General features: G+C 43.7%; 1 protein-coding gene across 3 annotated transcripts in view; it reads right to left on the bottom strand.

The window, feature by feature from the left end:
- LOC143805309 (uncharacterized) overlaps nucleotides 1-22,075 on the bottom strand; it is a 72,036-nt gene extending 49,961 nt beyond the window's left edge. The window contains exons 1-11 of one of the 3 annotated variants that reach the window (XM_077284491.1): nucleotides 20,767-22,075; nucleotides 18,227-19,585; nucleotides 17,450-17,510; nucleotides 11,421-11,543; nucleotides 8,136-8,758; nucleotides 7,314-7,442; nucleotides 6,255-6,411; nucleotides 4,291-4,459; nucleotides 1,444-1,544; nucleotides 1,047-1,222; nucleotides 740-916 (exon numbers count right to left, since the gene is read on the bottom strand). In XM_077284491.1, coding sequence (XP_077140606.1) covers nucleotides 740-916; nucleotides 1,047-1,222; nucleotides 1,444-1,544; nucleotides 4,291-4,459; nucleotides 6,255-6,411; nucleotides 7,314-7,442; nucleotides 8,136-8,758; nucleotides 11,421-11,543; nucleotides 17,450-17,510; nucleotides 18,227-19,511 — 3,001 coding nt within the window. In that variant the 5' untranslated portion in view covers nucleotides 19,512-19,585; nucleotides 20,767-22,075. The remainder of the gene's footprint in view (nucleotides 1-739; nucleotides 917-1,046; nucleotides 1,223-1,443; nucleotides 1,545-4,290; nucleotides 4,460-6,254; nucleotides 6,412-7,313; nucleotides 7,443-8,135; nucleotides 8,759-11,420; nucleotides 11,544-17,449; nucleotides 17,511-18,226; nucleotides 19,586-20,766) is intronic. The other 2 variants (XM_077284490.1, XM_077284492.1) reach the window with 2 other exon arrangements.
- Nucleotides 22,076-22,082: the final 7 nt, after the last annotated feature.

Raw genomic sequence — 22,082 nt, 5'->3', positions numbered from 1 at the left:
GAGGTATATGAGTATTTGGAGGCAGCAGCACAAAACCTAATGCTAGCCAAGAATAATGGAATGCATTAACTGCCCCCCACACCAAGGTCCCCTGGGGCAGAGGTAGGGGTTCCGCCCAATATTAGTAAATGTGGGGCCACTTTACTCTGAGTCTGAACAATAAGGTCCATTTGATTATTAATTGTTTATTCTGTGTGGTTTCGCTTGTTCCTTCACCACATCTTTCTGTCCTCTGTCTGTCCTGACCTTCTTCATGTCTACTGCTGTAAAAGAGCAACACTTGCCTGACCCCAGTTTGCCTAACTGTGAATTTGAGGGTAGCAAACTCAGTAGTCAACTCAGATGACAAGGGGTAACATTCATTATTTTCACTTGTGGTGATGAATGATATGATTAACCCTTGAAGTGTTGGAAGTTCATGACTATTTGCAAGCAACAGAACAGAACATAGTGCAGGTCAAAAATAATGAAATGTAAAATTTCTCCCACACCAAGGATCCCCTGGAGTAGGTAGGAGTTATTCCCAATATTAGCTTATTTAGGACCACTTTGCACAATACGATCCATTTGGTTCATTATTGTTTATTTTGTACTGTTTGGCATTGACCCAGCTTGTTTCCTAATAACATCTACCTGTCCTCCGCCTGCCCTGACCTTCTGCACATCTTCTGCTGTGAAACAACTCTGCCTGTCCAGACCCGACCCATCTGACTACAATTGAGAATTCTAGAATTGTTACCTTGACAAGGGGTATCCTGCCCTTCAGGCCTTGCTAACGGAGAAATGTCCTGTGCTAGAAGACTCTGCTGTGGGTTAAGAAAGTAGGACGAACAATGACTGACACCTCGCTCCCTGGTTTCACCAATGTCGATTCCATTAGTAGTCCAATATATCCTCATCTTCCTAGCTAGGCCACCTATAACAAATCTCTTTATAGATGAGTTTTATTTCATCACTATTCAGGTATCTAAACTGTGATGGACTATTAATGGATCTAGTTCTGATGATGGATCCAGAATGAGGAAAAGACTTGAGCATGCACTGACCTGAGTATCCATTTTGGTTCTTCTTAGTCAGATACAATCCATTGAAACCCATTTTTGGACGTTCAAGTTCCATCAGACGGCTGGAGTCAGATTGTATGGCCAGTAGTCTTCCAGATGCTTGGTCAGGGATCTGCTGTTTTCCATATCTACCAGAGTGTACATTAGAGGATGGAGGCCTAAGACAACAGGGTGTGTATTCTGATGTCACATTTACAAGGGCACCTTCAGAAACAGCGCCGCCCTATGGGCTGTGTCTAGTAATGCAGCTCAGTAAGTTAATGTGGCTAAACTGCAATACCAGACATAGTTTATGGACAAGAGTGATGCTGTTTCAGAAATAAACTTTACTGTAGCATGGCCAGAGCTCAATGCAGATTTTTTAAGTTAAGTCAAGTACCTGGTTTCCTGTGGAGGTGGAGATGGTACACGGACCATATAATCCTTAGCTCGTCCTCTCTTCAGCAATGACTGCATCATTCTCATGGGTGAATATGGCACCTGAATAGTAAAAACTTAATCAAATTTATAATAAATCCAACTTTTCCTTTCATTTTTAAAAAGGATTCTGTTACTCCTCCTGGAAAAGTATAAATAAATTGACAACTGGGCGTTGCCATTCTCCTTGTCAACTGGATGTGTCTCCAAACAATCTTTCACAGTCAGCAGTGATTGGACAGCACAAGACACGCCCTATTCAAAATGTGAATTGTAGCCTCCCAGTTGTCAGTTTATTCATATACTCTCAGTAGCAACAGCACGAAAAGATGTTCCAAATGGGAACCCTCAGATAGGGTTTGGATAAATGTTTCTGAGGCCATCTGCTATCTCTCCTGATCCCACACTTTGATCTGCTGAGGGTGCAAATATTTTCAATGGGAAGAGGTGAGTGAGTTTTTCAGATACCCCTCATTGTAGTTTACCTCCCAGGGAAACAAAAGGATCAGGTATTGTAATCCAACATGCCCCATCCCTTTCTCCTCTGATATGATCTGTTGAGTTGAGCCAAAAAGCCCCCTACACATACAAGTAGAAGGTTAGCTGGTCCTGCCAAAATAAGTGGCTTTGGCCAACTTTATTCTAATGTGTATGGGACCCTAAAGAATGTCCAATATATTTTATTTTACAAATGGGCCCATGGTGGTCCTAAAATAAAAAACAACTGAATGGATGGCCAAGCCACCCATCTATCCTACAAGGCCCGGAGAGGGTAACAACAGATACTGTACATTGCCCTCATGACATGGGAGATGGTTTGATGATATGCAACAGCGGGTATCTCCATTTTAATGTTTGCTACGGACCAACTTCTGCTAAAGGAAAGGGTAAAGGAGCCTATAAATCTGTCCTCTCCCCTCCCTGATCTTCTCCAAATCTACTGTTGTGGACAACTCCTTCTGCCTTGAAGCATAGGACTGAGGACCCCACAGATGTGATTATCTCAGGCCCCAAAGTCTATGGGGGTGCAAAATATCACCTGATCCATATGTAAAAGTGGAGAAGATATCAAACGCCCTCTCCGAAGAGACCTAATGTATTTTATTGCGTGACCTGTATTATGTATTATGTCGTCATCCTCATGTAGGCTGCGGTTTTCCTGTGTACATGGTTTGACAGGGTTAATTGTAAGGCCGGCCCATGGTTTAGAGAGGAGTAAGTGGGCACTAGGAGTTAGTTCCTGTTTTGTCAGTGAGCCTATTCTCAGCATTGTCAGCCATGTTAGGTGTGTGCAGAGCAAAGCAAGCGCAAAAGAAGGTAGTGAGGTCCTTCATTATCAAGCAACATCAATAGCAGTTTTCATCTAGCAGGAAAGTTGGGGCATCTACAGAAATAGGCTTTCAAGCACGAATATTAGTGTTAGCCAGACCTGGAGGTCTTTGTGAAGGACTATGGATCAGCCAGGCTGGGACACATCCATAATGTATTGCTGCTGGAAGAGCTCCCTTATATAGTCCACAGCCTGTAGTGCTGGGTGCAGTGGTCACAGGGAAATACATTGACCTGTGTGACCCTGTACTGGGAAGATAGAGGTCCTTTTGCTCTGCAGTAAAGATCTTAACAAGTTACGTGCCGCCATCTGCAACTGAAATGTTTACCGCTATCATAATGCAGATGAAAAATGCAAGTGTTTTACCTGTTACTTATTGTACATAGCTTCAGGACCAAGTAAGCAACAGTTTATTTTATTAATAACGTCTGGCTCATTCTTCATGACAACAAAGGTCCCAACTTGCTCTAAGATATGGCAGCATTCAGTCTGAGAGTGACAGCAATTCCACCAAGCACATGTGCACGCACCCAGGGACACCCACCTAGGGTGCTTAAGGATGAAGAAGTAACCATCAGCCAGTCACGTCCCTTACTCCCACACAGCCGCAACTGTCGAATGATCGGTGCCTGTAAGCACCTCTTCTTCCTGCTGCTTGAATGGCTTATGTAGAGAGCAGCGGGTAAGTTAGTCATTGACGTCTGCACTCTGCATAGGCAACAACCAAAATAACACAGCTAGTAATAAAGTGAGTTTTGTCTTCTCAATCGCTGCTTATGCAGCAGAGTGCAGCAACCGATGACGAACTCATCTCGAATGCTGCGCCCTGCATAAAGTGCTTATCAAATATGAAGTTCAATACTCACTCTATATAGGCAGCAACCAAAATTACAAAGATCTGTATAATAAAGTGTCTCTGTATAATTAAGTGAGTTTTGTCTTCTCAGTCACTGCCTATACAGAGTGTGGCAACCGATGACAAACTCTTCTTGAATGCTGTGCTCTGCACAATGTGCTCGGTGAATATGAAGTTCCATACTGCGCTCTGTATAGGCAGCAACCAAAATTACAAAGCTCTGTATAATGAAGTGGGTTTTGTCTTCTTGGTCGCTGACTATGCAGAGTGCCGCAACTGATGACAAACTCATCTTGAATGCTGCACTCTGCATAATGTTTGAAGAGAATATGAAGTTCAGTATTGCACTGGTGGAGGGGACTCTGGGAGGGCTTACAGTTCACGGGTTAGGGGGCGCAAAATGATCGCCGTGCCTCGGGTACTGGCAACTTACACGCCACTACGTTGTCTGCTAGAGAGAGTCACATTAAATGGTTGGCGGATTTGGCGGGGCCTTTGGACTATACTCCTGGGAGCACCCAGTCTGTATTGGTTGATATCGCCAAAGCTAGCCTTTAGGCATGTAACGTACGGATGGTTTAGTGATCTGCTCCCCATGTACAACACTCCTTATACAATGTCACCTTTACTGGATGTGTCCTCTCTGTGCCCCGCGGCTCTACATCCCCCATAACATCCTTCACCGTCCTATTCATGCCAGCAGAACGACTGGGCAGACGGTTACTCGCTGCAGTCTGGTCTGGTAGTCTGCGAATCGCGGCACCATGAGGACTAGATTTTCCACGGACTTCTCTGCAAAAGATACAGGAGACAGTAGAGGAATCAGTGATGCTGAATTTCTGTGTGGAAACAGTACGGGGATCAGCCAAATCCCTCTGTATCATGAATCATATTATGGGGATATATTCCACTGCGGAAAATGACACAGAAAGCCAGCGACACAATGTATGCGTTTCTGCCGGAGCTGATTAAACCCTTCATTCTGAGCTTATTAGTCCTCTCTGGCCCTAAGGAAGAATTTGGTTAACTTCAGATAATCTCATTTTTAAAGCCTCTTAAAGCTGGGAATCAAGGGAGGGGAGGAAGATCCAACCTCAAAAATGTCTCTTATGTGAGGTCACGGAATACACTTGGCAGTGTTCTGCAGAGAACATCTTGCCATAGAACGATGTGAACTACCAGCCTGTAGGATCGGAGGAGAAAAATTAGGGGGTGCAGTCATATCCAGTCCTGATCGCAAGAGGACAGACAGCTAGAAAATTGCTAATATTATATAACATCCCTTTAACCAGGGATATATGGTATCTGACTAGCAATTCGTAGGACCCTAGTCCAGTAGCCACATTGATAATCCATGGCCATAGATGTGGACCACCTTCTACCTGCCAGCATCTACATTGCCTCTTCTAAATAGTAGGCTTGGCCCTAAGATGACAATGTTTGCTGACCACTAGACCAGAGTCCTGCGAATACTTTTAAGTCATCTCTAGATCTGACTAATATTCTGGATTATCAGACAGTCCTAAGGAAGTTTTGTATTATTAAAGGGGTCTATATTCAGAGGATCTGGTCTGGGGTCTGGATTTACTTTGGGATCTGGATCTGTACTTACCAATCCTGGTCTGGAGTATGTATTTTTTAATGATGTTGATTTGTACTTAGGGGGCTTGGTCTGGGGTCTGTATGTATTTAGGAATCTTGGTCTGCATTTATGGGGCCTGGTCTGTTGTTTGTATTTATTTAGGTGTTTGGTTAATATTTAGGCAGCCTGGACTAGGGTTTGTAATTATTTAGGTATCTAAATACAGGTGTCTGTATTTAGGGGGTCTGGTCTGGTGTTCTTATTTACTTAGCGGTCTGTGTCTGTATTTACAGGGCATGGTCTGGGAACTACATTAACTTGGGGGTCTGCGTCTACATTTAGGGTTCTGGTCTGAGTCTGTATTTATTTGGGGGGTCACGTCAAGAGTATATATTTTTTGGGGGTAGTTTCGCTGGAGGTCTGTTCTGTGGTCTGTATCTGTTTACGGGATTCAGGTTAAGGATATGTATTTATTTAGGGGGTCTGGTTGGGGGGCTCCTCCGGAGTCTCGATTTGTTTAGGATCTGAGATTTTGTCCTGGATCTGTATTAATATAGAGGTCTTTTAGAAGGCCATGCCCTTTCCTTACCCCATTCTTGCCCTGAATGTGGATTTTGAAGGCAATTATCTTTGATGTTCATTGAATGTGTGTCTTCATTCCAGGGATCAGTTTGACAAGACATCATAATGGAGCTACTCACAGAAAACATGGTGCTGCTTTCTGGGAAGACTTAGCCAACTCTTCCAGGAGTCAGAGGACCTCCACTTTTTTTTAATGGAATCCTCTCAAACATTCTGGGAGAGTTGGTAAGTATGACGTATATGTACAATCTCGGTCTTAGGTCAATGTTTCTCAGTGTTCCCACAATCCTATGACTACCACACATTTTTGTACCACAGCAGTAGGACATCATAATTACCCACTAAAAGCAAAGTGTGCACCCCATGGGGACACGAAGGACAGGTCAAGAATCTAGGTCTTAGTAAACTGGGCAATGGTCTTACCCGTCAATATTTGTAGATGTATAAGAACTCTGGTCCTGTTCTAGTTCCTTCGCATTCTTTAGAATGAAATCTGGATGGCGACTGCCACTTTCAGCATGTTCCTTCTTTTTCAAACGAAGGCTCCTCCTTACTTTACTGTAGAAAGAGATCTCTGCTCCTTTAGAAACAGAAGCAAAATCATGTTGCTTTGATAATATGATCGACTGAAGGCAGAACAAAAACAAGCAAAGGAGAAGAAAAGATGTTAATAGGGTATGGTTCACTGACTTTATAGGACAGTCTTATGATATTCCTGGCCCTCAAGACAACGGATGCACTGTGTGAATACTGTTGTGCGGTTTGATATGTGTTAGAGCATAATGTGAATAGTGTAACCCCTTTCTCATGTACAGCACCATGGAATTAATGGTGCTATATAAATAAATAATAATAATAATAATAATAATAATAGAGTATAAGGATAAGCTTAGGACAACATAGGGTATAGGCCAGGTTAACATGTACATAGGAAATGGTTAATGTTAGGACTAGCCTAGTGGGAGGTCACCAGTGCTGATAAGAAGGGGGCACTTCCTGGTTAGAGGGAGTTCAGTGTCAGCCAGTGAAGTGTGGAGTGGGTTCAAGTTCAGGTTGGTTGGTGGGGTGCTAGGGGCAGCATGGGCCAGATAGAGATCCCTGATGGACATTCCAACAACGTCTGGAGCCTTGGGCTCTGGCCATGTTCAATGGAGCAGGTCTGGTCTTTCGAAATCACGAAGTAGGTGGACAAGGAGTAAACTGCCAGCGCAGAACCAGACAGCAGCTTGGTCACGACTACTGCTCTGCAGCACTTTACACAACATCCTAATGAATCAGGTCTGACTCTCCAAGCCAGTGGGGTCAGGAGGATCAGGACATGCTCCATCTGTACATACGTCTTGAAAGACCACATTCATAAGAAACATAGAAACCCTGGTTGGAGAGAGAACTTCCTTATTCCTGACTTTATGGTTGTAATTGTACCCACTAATTTTGTTGAGGGAATATCATACAGGGTCTTCTACATATTGCTTTCCGTACCTTTATTCTGTGATGTACGGTCAGGATCGAGATCATGGTTTTGAGATGAGGATCTTGAGCGACTTCCACTGCCGATGGAGGAACTTGAATCTGCCCATTCCATTTTCATTATCGTGACTTCAGAAGAACCTATATGAAAAAAAAAAAATAGTTAAGGGATTTATTAGATAGATGTCATAAAAAACATGCTAGGTAGAACATGTTTTCCATCTATTGTAATGCTGTGACCCTTTCAGTGGTGATTGCTGTAAGGTGCTTTCAAACCTTTAAAAAGTGTCTTTATACTTTCTAGAAAATAACTTTTGATGGTAAAAATGTGAGCAAGCTGCTGAGACCAGTCATAGCAAACCAGATGGAAGACATTGGCCCAATACAAGCTAATTTGACCATGTGAAGGACCAAACCAAGGCCCAGCTATCACTTTATCACCTCTTTATAGAACGAGAAGGTGTAATAAAGTCTACATAAAACGAGAGGTGTCCTGCAGTTTTTAAAAACCAATGAGACAACTAAGATCTCAACAGTCTTTTAACTTGGCATGACTGTGATGGCTCCAGAAGTGCCCACAGCCTAAAAGCCTGTTGAATGGCTGTGCTGCAGCCTTTCAACAAACTGTCTTCAGCACCGAACCCGAACAATAAAAGGACTTCTGGGAAAAGTCTGTGTTCGGAGGTCAGGTTGGGATTCTCTCATCTCTACTTTTAATCAAGCAATGACTCCTAATATATATTAGAGGAACATCACTAAGTAAGTACTACTTTTATAGTGTTGGCTGCTTGGTACTTTCTACTAGATCCTATCCATATATTGTACTTTTGATACCTTCTGTGTTTCCACTCGCTAGGGTTTCCAGAGATGAAAGACTATGGTGGACTCTTTTATCCTCTACGATGTCTGCAATATTTTTGGCTTGATCCCCCAATTTGTTGTTGCTGTTTGTAAATCTCATGGTGATTCCATCAAGAGAAGTCACATTTTGAGAAGACAACTGTTTGTTCATGATGTCCCTCATTATAGGGGATATCCGTATTTGAGGCATGCGTCTGCTGGGAAGACCACCTCTTGGGATATCAATTAGCACTTTCTTTGCTACATTTGGTGGAAATGGTTGACGTCTATGTGGAAGGGTCATGGTCTGATGATCTTGACTTTTTGGCATTTCACCTTCCTTTGAAGGTGAAGTAGATGTTTTGTCAGTGTCAGTATTAGCTTTCCTTTCCATAAGTTTTATTTGAGGACGTGGGGAGATATTTGAGCTCATCTTAACTGTCTTTGTTTTCTCAAGAAGACATCTTTCCTGGTATCGAAACTCTGCATCTTCTTTTGATTCATCCTCAAAATGTACTCGAGCCCTCGGTAGCCTTTGTGGTATCTTCTCATTGAAGTTGATAGAGCTCTTTGAGCACCTTGTCATAGAGTTGTCTTCTATCTGGACAATCTGCGTTCTATATAAAAAGTAAAATCTCACATTGTTAATATGTCTACAAGCACGAGTTAAGGTACCGTCACATTAAGCGACGCTGCAGCGATAACGACAACGATGCCGATCGCTGCAGCGTCGCTGTTTGATCGCTGGAGAGCTGTCACACAGACCGCTCTCCAGCGATCAACGATGCCGAGGTCCCCTGGTAACCAGGGTAAACATCGGGTAACTAAGCGCAGGGCCGCGCTTAGTAACCCGATGTTTACCCTGGTTACCAGCGTAAAATGTAAAAAAAACAAACAGCACATACTTACATTCACGTCCCCCTGCGTCCACTTCCTGACTGACTGAGCGCCGTACAGTGAGAGCAGAGCGGTGACGTCACCGCTGTGCTGCTTTCACTTTCACTTTGCGGCGCTGAGTCAGAGGAGGAAGCAGACTGCAGGGGACGCAATGTGAGTATGTGCTGTTTGTTTTTTTTACATTTTACGCTGGTAACCAGGGTAAACATCGGGTTACTAAGCGCGGCCCCGCGCTTAGTTACCCGATGTTTACCCTGGTTACCAGTGTAAAATATCGCTGGTATCGTTGCATTTGGTGTCAAACACAACGATACACAGCGATCAAACGACCAAATAAAGTTCTGGACTTTATTCAGCGACCAGCGACATCACAGCAGGATCCTGATCGCTGCTGCGTGTCAAACTAAACGATATCGCTAGCGAGGACGCTGCAACGTCACGGATCGCTAGCGATATCGTTATAAAGTCGTTTAGTGTGACGGTACCTTTACACTGACTCTCAGACAAACATGTCTGGAAGCCCATGGGCTTAGTGCTGTTTCTGCACAGTCAACGTAACATCAAGTAATGTGGCAAAACCAGTAGGTCAAGCAGCTGGAGGTCAAAAGCAGTAAAAAGATTTGCTCCACTGATTTTTCGTGTTTTGGTTATGTGATGGAAACGGGTTAATAACGAGCTATATCGTGTAACGAGATATGCCCATCACATGACCTGGACAGATTTTTATCCCCTAGCAGTAAATTATGATGGTTCCTACTGATGGCAGCAAGCAGAGATCTTGAAAACAGAAATAATTTATACAGAAAATATATATCAATTGGCCAATATATTAAAACCACTAATGTGAAGGGGATAACATTGATTATCTTGAGACAATGGCACCTGTCAAGTGGTGGGATATACAGTATTTGGCAGCAAGTGAATGATCAAATCTTGAAGCTACTGTGTTGGAAGCTGAAAAATGGACAAAGGTAAGGTCCTGATCAACAATGACAATGGTGGACCCACCAGGAGGCACTATGGAAAGGAGACATGATGGCAGAAGCAGTGTGGCGGGGCAATATTCTGTTAGGAACCTTGGGACTTGGCATCATGTGGATGTGACACGTACGACCTACCTAACATCGTGTTGTGGACTGTGCTGCTGTGTTGCTGCCCTTGAAGACACCAATCGCGTCAATATTGTGGTATGTGAATCGTATCATGCGTTTCTATGCATCTAGTGTGAAATATGATATGATGTAGTATAAGTACTGTTAATATTATAATGTGAAGTATAATATTGATAGAGTATAGTTATACTATACTATAGCGCTTACTGCGCGTACTGTTAAAGAATAGTGACTGTAGTTAGCTGATGGTATAGGATAAGATACAGTTAATGTTTGGGACGAGACCACAGTTAGAGGGGGCTAGTGTTAGTAAAAAGCAGGCACTTCAGGGTAGAGTCTCAGATAGGGAAGTACAGTAACAAGGTCAAGTTCAAGTGTGCAGTGGGCTGCTATGGCCAACATGTACCTATCGTTTGAGGCAGTGGGAGGCTGTACTAGAAACCCATGTGGACATTCCGGCAAAATCAGCTCGAGGCTCGGCATAGGGGCTAAAGGGCGCCTCATGTCCTCTGGCGCATAGGGGAAGAGGGTGAAAAGCAGGTGGCTGATCCCGGGTGCACTCCGGGACTGGCCTAGAAATCCCTGGGGCTGATAGAGCCAGTGATTGTAGGAATAGTCCTGGAGCAACGGACGGTAGGGCTGAAGATGTATTGAGCTAAGGAAATAATGAACAAAAAGTGTTGTGTCCTATCTCACGTTATAATCTGATGAACTTGAACTGTCCAGTAAATTACTGTTTGTTGAAATGAACTTGATGTCCCCTGAGTTGTGCGGCGGCTCCTGAAGATGGACATGTAGAGACTGCGTAGGCCTGCGGCCTACAAGTGAGTGCGATGGCACACTGGGATTGGGACGCAGTTTTTCTCTAAAGTGCCAGGGCGCTATGGAGCTGCAGCTCAGCCATGGCTATCGCCCGTGATCACTTTACATTTGTGCACACCAAGAATGTACCCTGTGAGGATTGGTCTGGGAAACATGACGAAATGTTCAAGGCGATGACTTGTAAATCTCAATCTGCTTGATCATCTGTTGGATGTGATGGTAAAACAAATCGGATGAATGGAACCCGCACTGACCAACTTACAGGAGTAAAGCGTGTCATATACCACACAATGGAGTCCATGCCGCAATGGCACAGACCAGCTTAGGCAACTGAAGTCAATCCTTCTTGTGGAGTCCATACCTCAATGGCACAGACCAGCTTAGGCAACTGAAGTAAATCCTGAGTAAACACAACATAAAATATATCACTTCCTATTTAGGAACTTACACATTCCCACGCACTAAGGAGTGGTCGGCCTTCACGGGCTCAGAACTTCTTTTGGGTTTGGTGGAGAATTTTTTGATAATGTCACGTGACGCTGGAGGAGCTTGCGGGCTTCTTATTTTTGGCCTGTGGAAGATATGAAAAAATTGCAATGTTAATCATGTCACCAAGATATAACATACTTCCAAGTATTTTGGCTTTATTCATGTATAAGTCTATCAGTATTGGCAATGTACAACTTTAATGCTTTACTTGCGCAGAATACATACTGTACTGCAGGGCTTCACGTGACAAGCTGAACGATATGCTATGGTAATAGTAAGATGGTGGCTCTTCTAGACTGAGCCCGGCCTATACCAGAACTGATGATGTCACTGCACCTCAAGCAGTGATGTCACCAAGTGACAGGTCTACCACTAGGCTCCACTGTAAGCAGCAGCAAGAAGATACCGCAATCTGTAAATACACCTGTTTCCAGGCTGGCCATATGGAACCTCTAAAGTGACAATGTGTTGAATCATATTTGCACTGGACCGTTTTATGGCTGGCAAAATTTTGGGGGTAATTCTGCACCATGAACACACCAGCAGCTTGTGATTAGTTTACCCGACTTTGGTTTACCTTGTGGATTGGGGCCTAATATCTTGTTAGTACCAGGGTCTATCACCTGGACTAAGGAAGGGGGTGCACAGGTGGAAAATGTGGTAGGACTAAGACTCTTTCATTGGAGCTTGCCTATATAGTTGCTACCAAAAGGCAGTTAGCCAGCCACCCCTACATACAGTGGGGGAAGATAAGTATTTGATACACTGCCAATTTTGCACGTTTTCCCATCTACAAAGAATGGAGAGGTCTGTAATTTTTATCATAGCTACACTTCACCTGTGAGTGACAGAATCTAAAAGAAAATCACATTGTATGATTTTTACATAATTAATTTGCATTTTATTGCATGAAATAAGTATTTGATCAGATACCAACCAGCAGGAATTGTGGCTCCCACAGACCTGTTAGTTTTTCTGTAAGAAGCCTCCTACTCTGCACTTATTACCTGGATTAATTGCAGCTGTATGAACTCGTTACCTGTATAAAAGACACCTGTCCACACACTCACTCAGTCGCACTCCAACCTCTCCACCATGGGCAAGACCAAAGAGCTGTCTAAGGACACCAGAGACAAAATTTTAGACCTGCGCAAGGCAGGGATGGGATATAGGACAATAGGCAAGCAGCTTGGTGAGAAGGCAATAACTGTTGGCACAATTATTAGAAAATGGAAGAAACACAAGATGATTGTCAATCTATCTCAGTCTGGGGCTCCATGCAAGATCTTGCCTCGTGGCAGGGCTGGACTGGCCATCTGGCAATTCTGGCAAATGCCAGAAGGGCCTGTCTGCTTGTGGGCTGCCTTGTCTGCAACGTTGTTAACAGAATCGGTGTTCTCAAGACACCCATACTGTTAAGAGTTGTGACTCAGTCACTTACCCCACCAGGCCACCGGTATCATTAGAAATATTGGTCTTATAGTAAGTCTTGCTTTCCTCTATTCAGGGTAATATTAGTAATATATCCCATCTAGTGCTTTGGGACAGGGACAGCATGGGCCTCTGTGATTTCAAATGCAGGGCTGAATTTCAGCCCCAGTCCGTACCTGCCTCTTGGGGTAAGAAAGAATCTGAGATAGATCAGGAATCAGCCCAGAACTACACGGGAGGACCTGATCAATGACCTGAAGAGAGCTGGGACCACAGTCTCAAAAACATTACCGTTAGTAACACACTATGCCGACATGGATTAAAATCCTGCAGGGCATGCAAGGTCCCTCTCCTTAGGCCAGCACATGTCCAGGCCCATTTGAAGTTCACCAATGACTATCTGGATGATCCAGAGCAGGCATGTGAGAAGGTCATGTAGTCAGAGGAGACCAAAATAGAACGTTTTGGTATCAATTCCACTCGCCACGTTTGGAGGAAGAAGGATGAGTACAACCCCAAGAACACCATCACAACCGTGAAGCATGATGGGAGAAAAATGATACTTTGGGGGTGCTGTTCTGCAAAGGGGGCAGGACGACTGTACTGTATTGAAGGGAGGATGGTTGGGGTTATGTATTGCGAGATTTTGGCAAACAACATACTTTCCTCACAATAGAGAAACTTGGCACTCAAAAATACTTTAGCGTGGATAGTTATTTATTCAATGTGCATCCATAGAGACAAAAGTTGAACGTTTTCGGTCCACATCCAGACCTTCATCAGAACAATTATACTGGTATACTGGGAAATACGTATATCCTGTCAAAAGCGCAACTCACCACGCGACTTCTGTCGCCCTCCATGTACGCGGACACACTCAGGATTCCTCTTCGCATCCAGGCTTCTTTGAAAACTCTGTTGGAACTAGTTTTGACAGGATATACGTATTGCCCAGTATACCAGTATAATTGTTCTGATGAAGGTCTGGGTGTGGACCGAAAACGTTCAACTTTTGTCTTTATGGATGCACATTGAATAAATAACTATCCACGCTAAAGTATTTTTGAGTGCCAAGTTTCTCTATTGTCTGGATTGCTTTGGGCTGGATGCCCTACTTGAGCACCTAACTCGCATGATAGTACGAGTGCCGTGTTGTACCACTACAAACGTCCTTTGAAGGTGGTGTAAGACTGCTCTTACTGAGTGTATTGGGGGACACTCACTTGGCCGCGGTATTCAGCACACGGGCACGGTTTTTTCAAACAAAGCAGTCTATATGGTTTATTATGGCATCATAAACCACAGAAAATATGAATAACCAGCAAACAGTCTTTACATTAGTCTTCACACCATAGTGTACGGCTTTAAACCGCGGTCACTAAACACACTGAACCTCTGTGTCCAGTTATCGTGGGTGACCGCACGCCATACAGTTGATTAATGTCCATGGAGCACAACAGGCACCAACGTATGACATTACGGTTGCAGCAACTAAACACGCTGGTCCTCCCTTGACCAGTTGCCATGGGTTACCACACAGTTCATATCACCAGCACCAACAGTTTATGGAGGTACCTTACGGGAGCTCCTGCTCCACCTTCTGACTCCTTGTCAGTCGTCTTTTTCCGGGTAAGCTGCCTCACGGGGATCACCAACTTGCCTGGGCGGCATATCTTAGTCAGCCCAGACCCTCCGGAGGACTGCAGCTTCCCCACACAGTAGCTGTGCGCTGCTCAGGGATCCGGTCCTACTCCCAGGACCTCCCACGCTGCTCAGGGATCCGGTCCTACTCCCAGGACCTCCCAACACCAGCATGTGCTTTCAGGAAGCCTCCTCCCAGGTCTTCCAACACAGGAACATACACAGGGACCCTACACAGGAACCTGTGACCCACACCGGTCACATTATGTACCTGTAAACACTCCCACAGGTGAGGTATGGATCACATGGGCTGGTCACGTGATCCTGACATCATTGCAGGTCCTCAAAACACCCGCACTGCCGAATAGGAAAAAGAGGTACAGTGAGCACCCTCACCCAGTGGTGAGGTATGTGGGTAGCCAGACCCACCCATCTCTCATAGCTACCCGCAACCCGGACCCAGGTGCACTAAATGACATCTTCAGTGCTTACGTGCTGTAAAGACAAGATACTCAGGGTTGCATCTTCCAGCAATGATCTGAAACACACAGCCAGGACAACTAAGGAGTGCCTCCAAAAGAAATATTTGAAGGTCCCGGAGTGTCCTTGCCAGTCTCCAGACCTGAACCCAATAGAAAATCTTTGGAGGGAGCTGAAACTCAATGTTTCCCAGTGACAGCCCCAAAACCTGAAAGATCTGGAAAAGGTCTGTATGGAGGAGTGGGCCAAAATCCCTGCTGCAGTGTGTGCAAACTTGGTCAAGAACTACAGGAAACATCTGACCTCTGTAATTACAAACAAAGGTTTTTGTACAAATATTAAGTTCTGTTTTTCTATTGTATCAAATACTTATTTCATGCAATAAAATGCAAATTAATTATGTAAAAATAATACAATGTGATTATATGGATTTTATTGTTAGATTCTGTCTCTCACAGGTGAAGTGTACCTACAATAAAAATTACAGACCTCTCCTTTCTTTGTAGGTGGGAAAACTTGTGAAATCGGCAGTGTATCAAATACTTATTTTCCCACTGTACTAGCTTGGTTTTACATCCTATAATAAAGCCCATAAATGATATGTGATAGGCGGCAACCCTGATAGCCCACAATCTTAAACTTTAGTTTGCCTATATTTTCGGGCCATCAATAATCGCCACTTTCACTTAAGAAATGCCCTCCTACAATTTCCACTCCAGTATATACATTCATCTCAGGATAATTTCATTCCATTTTTTTTTTAATAACGTGGTGCAAATATTATTGCACAGAATGGGACATTTGGTGTCATTTATGAACTGTACAGACATCTCGAGAATCAGCATATTTTTAATGCACATCGAGCACTTCCCGGCAACGTCCATGCATTAGAGCAAATCCTCATTCCATTTCTTATTATTGGCCTTGCCTTGATTCTGTGCAATATTATGAAAATGTCCAGGATGTGCCTGAAATGTAGACATGGGTAAAGACTTTGAACTTCTGGGAGAGCTCTGGAGGTCATGTTCAACTATTGTCTGGGAAGAAATGACCCAAAGTCCACATATAGAATCTAAAAATGGGATACTTTGTTAAAGGGGTGACCCGGTAAATATATTTATTATATATGATAGGATACGATATCAATGTGTAACCAACCACTGTGGAGAGCGATCGGCCCCCAATTTTGCTCAACAGGTCAAAATATTAATTGGACTTCTGTCCTATTGGACTGCCATCCCAGCATGGAAGGTGCTGAGTATGGATGATAAACAGAAGCGTTAGTGGAACATCTACCTGTCTACTTGTACCACCGACCACATACATAATATAGCCCTCCTTCAGTGCATTCATTGGACCCCAATTTATGAGACCAGCCAACTTCATCCAAGATTAAAGCCAGCACTGTGCCCATGAGGGGCGAGCATGCAGTCCTGAGACATTCTGGACATGGTTCAGTATCGGGAACGGAGACTGAACCAGGGATATTGAGTCAAGGATGAGTGTTTTTTACCATAATTTCTGGGTTAATTAGTGTTTGAGTCAGGGAAAACCAAAAAATGTGATCCCATGTGGTATTTACTGACTGTATTTTTTCAACATCTCATTTTTCTCCTGTAGGTTTGTACAGAAAAATATGTCCTTCATACGTGTACACACTCTATAGAACAATGAAGGAACTTGATCCCATCTAGAAGAGATTTTACTAACTTGTCTGCTGGTTAAGTGTAACTTCTTAGGAATACAATACTTCTCCAACGAAAACTTGCAGTGGGGTGGAAGAGCATTTTCTGTCCTCTAATATCACCGAAGTCTTTGCTATGGGTTTTAGGTCGTACTTGGCCAGTTCACACCTCTTAATCTGACTGTCAAGCTGTAGGCAACCACCTACACAACCTGAGGATTGCCTATGATGGTCTTCTTCCTTTGGCAATCAAATACTCGTGCAGTTATGATCCCCTTTACCCAAAGCATGCTCCTAGACCTTTTGCTGTCTAAGGTGAAAAGTAAGTGCATCCCTTTTCTGGTACCTTAGGATTTGGGAATCTGAAACACTGCCTTGCCGTAAAGGAAGAATTCTGTTTGAGATGTCCACTCACTTGTGAATGGATCATCAATGATAGAACATGTATGTGCTGGGTGGCCTGACTAGAAGAAGCACTTCCCCAATGAAGCTAATTCAGATCTCTACATTGGATCCCATTGTTCTTGTTGGTCATACAAAGTGGAAAATATAACACTAATGTATAAAATAAGGAAAACCACGGTTGTTATATTACGCAAAGTGGACTAGCCCATTTCGTAGGCCTCACAATGTCATCTTCTGGAATGGTACTATGATTGGTGAATATCATCTTTGGGTTTGCATGCCATGTTCCTGAGCTCCAATTTTCATACAAGTCTACAGATTTTGTAAGATCACACATTATAATTTACCTAAATATTTTCATGGGTGAGCAAACGGAAACTCCAGAGTCACTGTCTGAAATGCAGCCACCTGCAAGAAGAGAGCAGACGATCTATGATACTTGTGTGGGCCACGTTGCCCAAGAAAATCACCTTAGTCTTCACTCGCTTAGTGTTTGTGGAGACACAATGCCAAACGGTTTCATAACTAAACAACACTAGCCTATCGTTTGGGGAATCTGTGGGTCAACCAAGTCATGGACCTCCTTGATGTCTTGATAGACATTCTATGTCACCCAGGGCCTACTACAGCTAATCAAAATATGTTGTGTTGTACTTTATATATTGAGTATACTTTGTATATTGAGTATATGTAGTAACCCCCCACAGTTTTCCATCGGATCTAATCCAGCAGACGGTTGTTCCGTAGAGCAACCCATGGGCGTGTCTTCACTTATGTTGTTTCATGGAACGTGCTAACTGTCTCTGTGGAGATAGCCAGTGTCCTGAGAATAATAACCAATATCCCCCCCCCCCCAAAGAAAGGAAGAAAACTTTTCTCTATAGGTGGTATCAGCTATCAGATATAGCCTGATCCTTAACTTACATTATTGAGCATTTCCAGTGATTCAAAGTTTAAAAAGACTCAAAAAAGTTGGCATATCGGCTACCCTATAAATCAGTGTCTAAGCGAGTCTTATATTGTGAGTGATTGAAGAGGTAAAAGTATTCAGAAAGTCACAAAGGGGACATCACTTAGTATAAGCAAACGATACCAACGTACATAAATAAATAATAGAAACTTACCATTATTGGGCAACCTATTTGTGATTTTAGGCAGGTCCTTCATCAATGGACTAGGCTTGTTGGGTAATAGTTCTTTCATGATGGTTCCTAACGGATCGGACTTCATTCCAGAAACATTTGTTCGTGATGAAGTACTTTCTCCAGTGGTGGGGAACTCCGTGGTAGACTTTGTGGTAGTGTAATCCCTAATGGTCTCCATGGTGGTGTAATCCTTGCTGGCCTTTGTGGTGGTGGTGGTGTAATCATTGGTGGAATTTGTGTTGGTATGTTCTCTGGTTAGCTTTGCTGTTGTGTAATCTTTGATGGGCTGTGTGGTGGGATCATCACTGATGGTCTTTGGGGTGGTGATGATGGTATAATCTTTCATGGGTTTTGTGCTGATGTAATCATTGGTGAGCTTTATGGTTGTGTAATTTCTGATGGTCTGTGCAGTAGTATAATCATTGGCGGGTTTTGTGGTGTTATAATCATTTATGATTTTTGTATAATCAGTAATGGTCTGTGTGGTGGTATAATCTCTGATGGCTTCTGTGTTAATGGTGTAATCCTTGGTGGGTTTTGTGGCATTGTGATCATTGGTGGGTTTTGTTGTAGTACAATCTCTGGAGGTCTTCCTGGTGATGTGATCACTAGTGGTCTGTGCGGCGGTGTAATCATCGGTAGACTTTATTGTAGAAGAATCTCTGAAGGTCTTCCGGTTAGTGTTATCACTAGTGGTCTGAGTGGTGGTGTAATCAGTGGTGGACTTGGAGCATATGTAATCACTGGAGGTCTTTGCTTGAACATTATTGCTCATCTGTACTGCAGAACTTTGGGTGGTCTCTTTCTTTTTGGGTGGATTAAGTCTGTTTTTCAACTCAACTTTGTTTTGTTCAATCTGGGTGCGTAGAGTTGGAAGATGAAACAATGCCCCATTTTGAGCTTCCAGGTAATCTTTCCGGGTCCAGGTTGGTGTAGATATGGCTTGATCCTTGATAATGAGAGCATGTCCACTTTGCTGAGGCTTTTCTACTTCTTTCCTTTGTTCATTATGTGTTTTCTGATATTTCACCTTGGAAAGAAAACTATCTGGTGACCATTTTTGGGGAGAGGCCACAATCGAAGAATTTGGTGGAAATCCAAGGATCGGAGATGGCGTCTTCTCCAGTCGTGGTAATTTCTGTAATGATCCATTTCTTCTGCCAAGATCAGCAGCAAGACTAAAGGCATCTGGATATTTTCGACGAAGGTCATTGTAAAATCCATCTAATGTTTTGCTGCTGCTGCTGGGAACATCCATCAACATCTCTTTCTTGATGGGTCTTCCTACCCTCGTTCACAACCTTCTGGCCACATGGTACCACAACCACAACACTTTACCTTCAAGGGAAAGAAAAATTCTTATTTACAGGGTTATATTTGTCTTTTGACCAACAGGAAACATTTATGGGCCAGTAGATCACCTCCGGACAGTTTTACCATATACAGAGTTCATAGTACCAAGCTTTGAATATGATTTCCAAGGGCACTCTAATACAGAACCATGAAGAACAACAGTCCTAGTCATTATTGTGCACCTGCCACTTTCTTAGGGATATCTACAAGAATGTGTGTGGCCGACAGACATCATGGCAGTGCTGATTCTGCAAGAGGGCAAGAAAACCCAAGACGGCACTGTCAGAGCCATCTGGGAGTCACAGTTTCCCAACAACCTGAGTGCTGCAAGTTGCTGACCCCTGCAGCATCGGTCACTCCACAGACCGAAAGAGGCAGGGCGGCTTATTTGGCTGGTTTGGGCCCTTGCCGAGAGGAACCCAACCCAAGTTGGGTGAATCCTCCATCTTGCTGGGCAATTAGTTATCCTGTCTCCATAGGCCTTAGCAAACAAGGACATGGAAGCCGACCCATGGATCATAGGTTTAGCTCAAAGACTTCCTCTGCCAGGTGGTTGATGACCAATCTTCACTAGAATGGGGGTCGTTGCTATGTCTCTTTACACCCCACCTCTATAAACCTATGAAATCCCTTTCAAGTTGACCTTTTTTGGACAATTTAGTCCTAAACTTCTAAAGCCCCTTTAAACAGTTTTGCAATGTAATTTTAATAAGACCCACAGACTTTCTATTGTGCCGGTACACCGCCGTACTAGTGCTTGATTGCTTCTGCCATTGGTTTCAAAGATCGTATTCCCACCAATCAATAGTAGTGAAAAAGAGATATAATAGATGAAAAAAATGAAAAAGTTTAGTTACCATTTAATGTGAAAACCTCGGCCCTACGCCTTGCGAGGAATGATGTGTCGGAGCTCTGCACGGTATATATAAGTATGCAATGCTGCTGTTCACATTTGGAAAGGTCCCTCAGGAGCAAAGGGCCTGGATGAGACCTCTGCACTAGCGCCCCCTGTGGTGGAAGCATATTCATACCGCCTGAGATTTGGTGGCTATGTGTGTTGGGTTAGTTTAGGTATGTGGACCCATGCCAGTGTGCCAGAGTGCCTACCTGGTTGTACATGCAGGCACGGTCAGTTGTAATATCCTAATATATGTTTGCATACATACCGGGATAAAGAATCCCCTTTAAGTGACAGCAACATATGGAGCATCATGGTGACCCACATTTTCTGTATCCAGCGGTCTATGTGCTCTCTTCTCTCGTACCGTCCAGCTTCACTTTTGGCTCAGGTGCGTTCTCTGCCGTGGGTGTGAGTCAGTCGGTTATGGGGTGTGATTGTTTCATGCTGCTGTCATGGTTGCAGCTCTTGGACAATGACCAGGTATAGGGAAGACTCACTTTACTTTGGAAATTTGCTTGGGGCAAATATGGCCCAATGAAACTGTAGGGTCGTGCTTTGTGCAAATATACTAAGGTACTGGGAAAATGCCTGAATAGCAATTCCTGAAACCCCTGGATCCGGATGGAAAACCTGTACAGTCACCCATCAGGTGCCATTTATAGTGTCGCTGTCTTCAGGTGCAACCAGGGCTGACCAGGTAGGACCACAATTGCCGCAACAGCCAATCCCTCTAATTTGAGGGCCCTAAGTAAGGGCCAAGTCACTTCCCCATAAGTAAAGAGCCATTTAAAGTGGTACAAGTTAGTGTATATTGGCATGTAAGGGGTTAAATGCGAGTACTCCCAGTCCCAGCACTGCATTACTGGCTTCAGGTTACACCATTTCTGGCACTAAGCGGCTGTATACACAAGTCCTATTCATCACCAGCCATAGCCAGTATTACAGATTGACGCTGCGGTATTACATGGATGGAATTGCATGTTGAGCAATTTCCTAATATAATGTAAAGCGTCAGCCCCAAGGAGGACGGGAGGTCACAGAATACAATTCATCCGCAGGTTTTGGTGCCAGTGCTTGCAGGTTAGGATCGGGGAATTTTCCTAGATATATTGTTACAGAAGAGAATTGCTTGCCGTGCAATTCCCTAATATTATAAATCCGTCTTAAAGGGAAATTTAGTATTGGCTATATACAATCGCCGCAAGACCACGACATAAGACACACATGGGGGCTCTCACCTCTCCGCGCAGCTCTTGCACACCAGAGGAACCAGTGGTCCCGTGGACACCTCATCTGGCTGCGCCTGACGGGGAGCCCCTCACCTCTTGGGGCTTTTTTTTTTTTACTTTAATGCGTATATTTGGGACTAAAAATCATTTTTGCAATTGGTTTTCCTTAAAATAAATCTTGCACCATTTGCCTTCTGTAGCCTGTGTGTTGCACTTTTTATTGCTGACTGCAGAATGAGTTAACTGAGAATGAGTTAGTGAGTTCGCTATGACGTCTGACTGCGCCTGGCTAGTTCTAATCAACTTTATAACCACCGACTACGTCAACGTAAAACGAGCGGGGAAACAAACG

The sequence above is a fragment of the Ranitomeya variabilis genome, chromosome 2 (assembly GCF_051348905.1).
Source record: "Ranitomeya variabilis isolate aRanVar5 chromosome 2, aRanVar5.hap1, whole genome shotgun sequence".
Lineage (NCBI taxonomy): Eukaryota > Metazoa > Chordata > Amphibia > Anura > Dendrobatidae > Ranitomeya > Ranitomeya variabilis.
The sequence above is the reverse complement of the archived record's forward strand: the minus strand, read 5'-3'. Positions and strand labels throughout refer to the sequence as shown.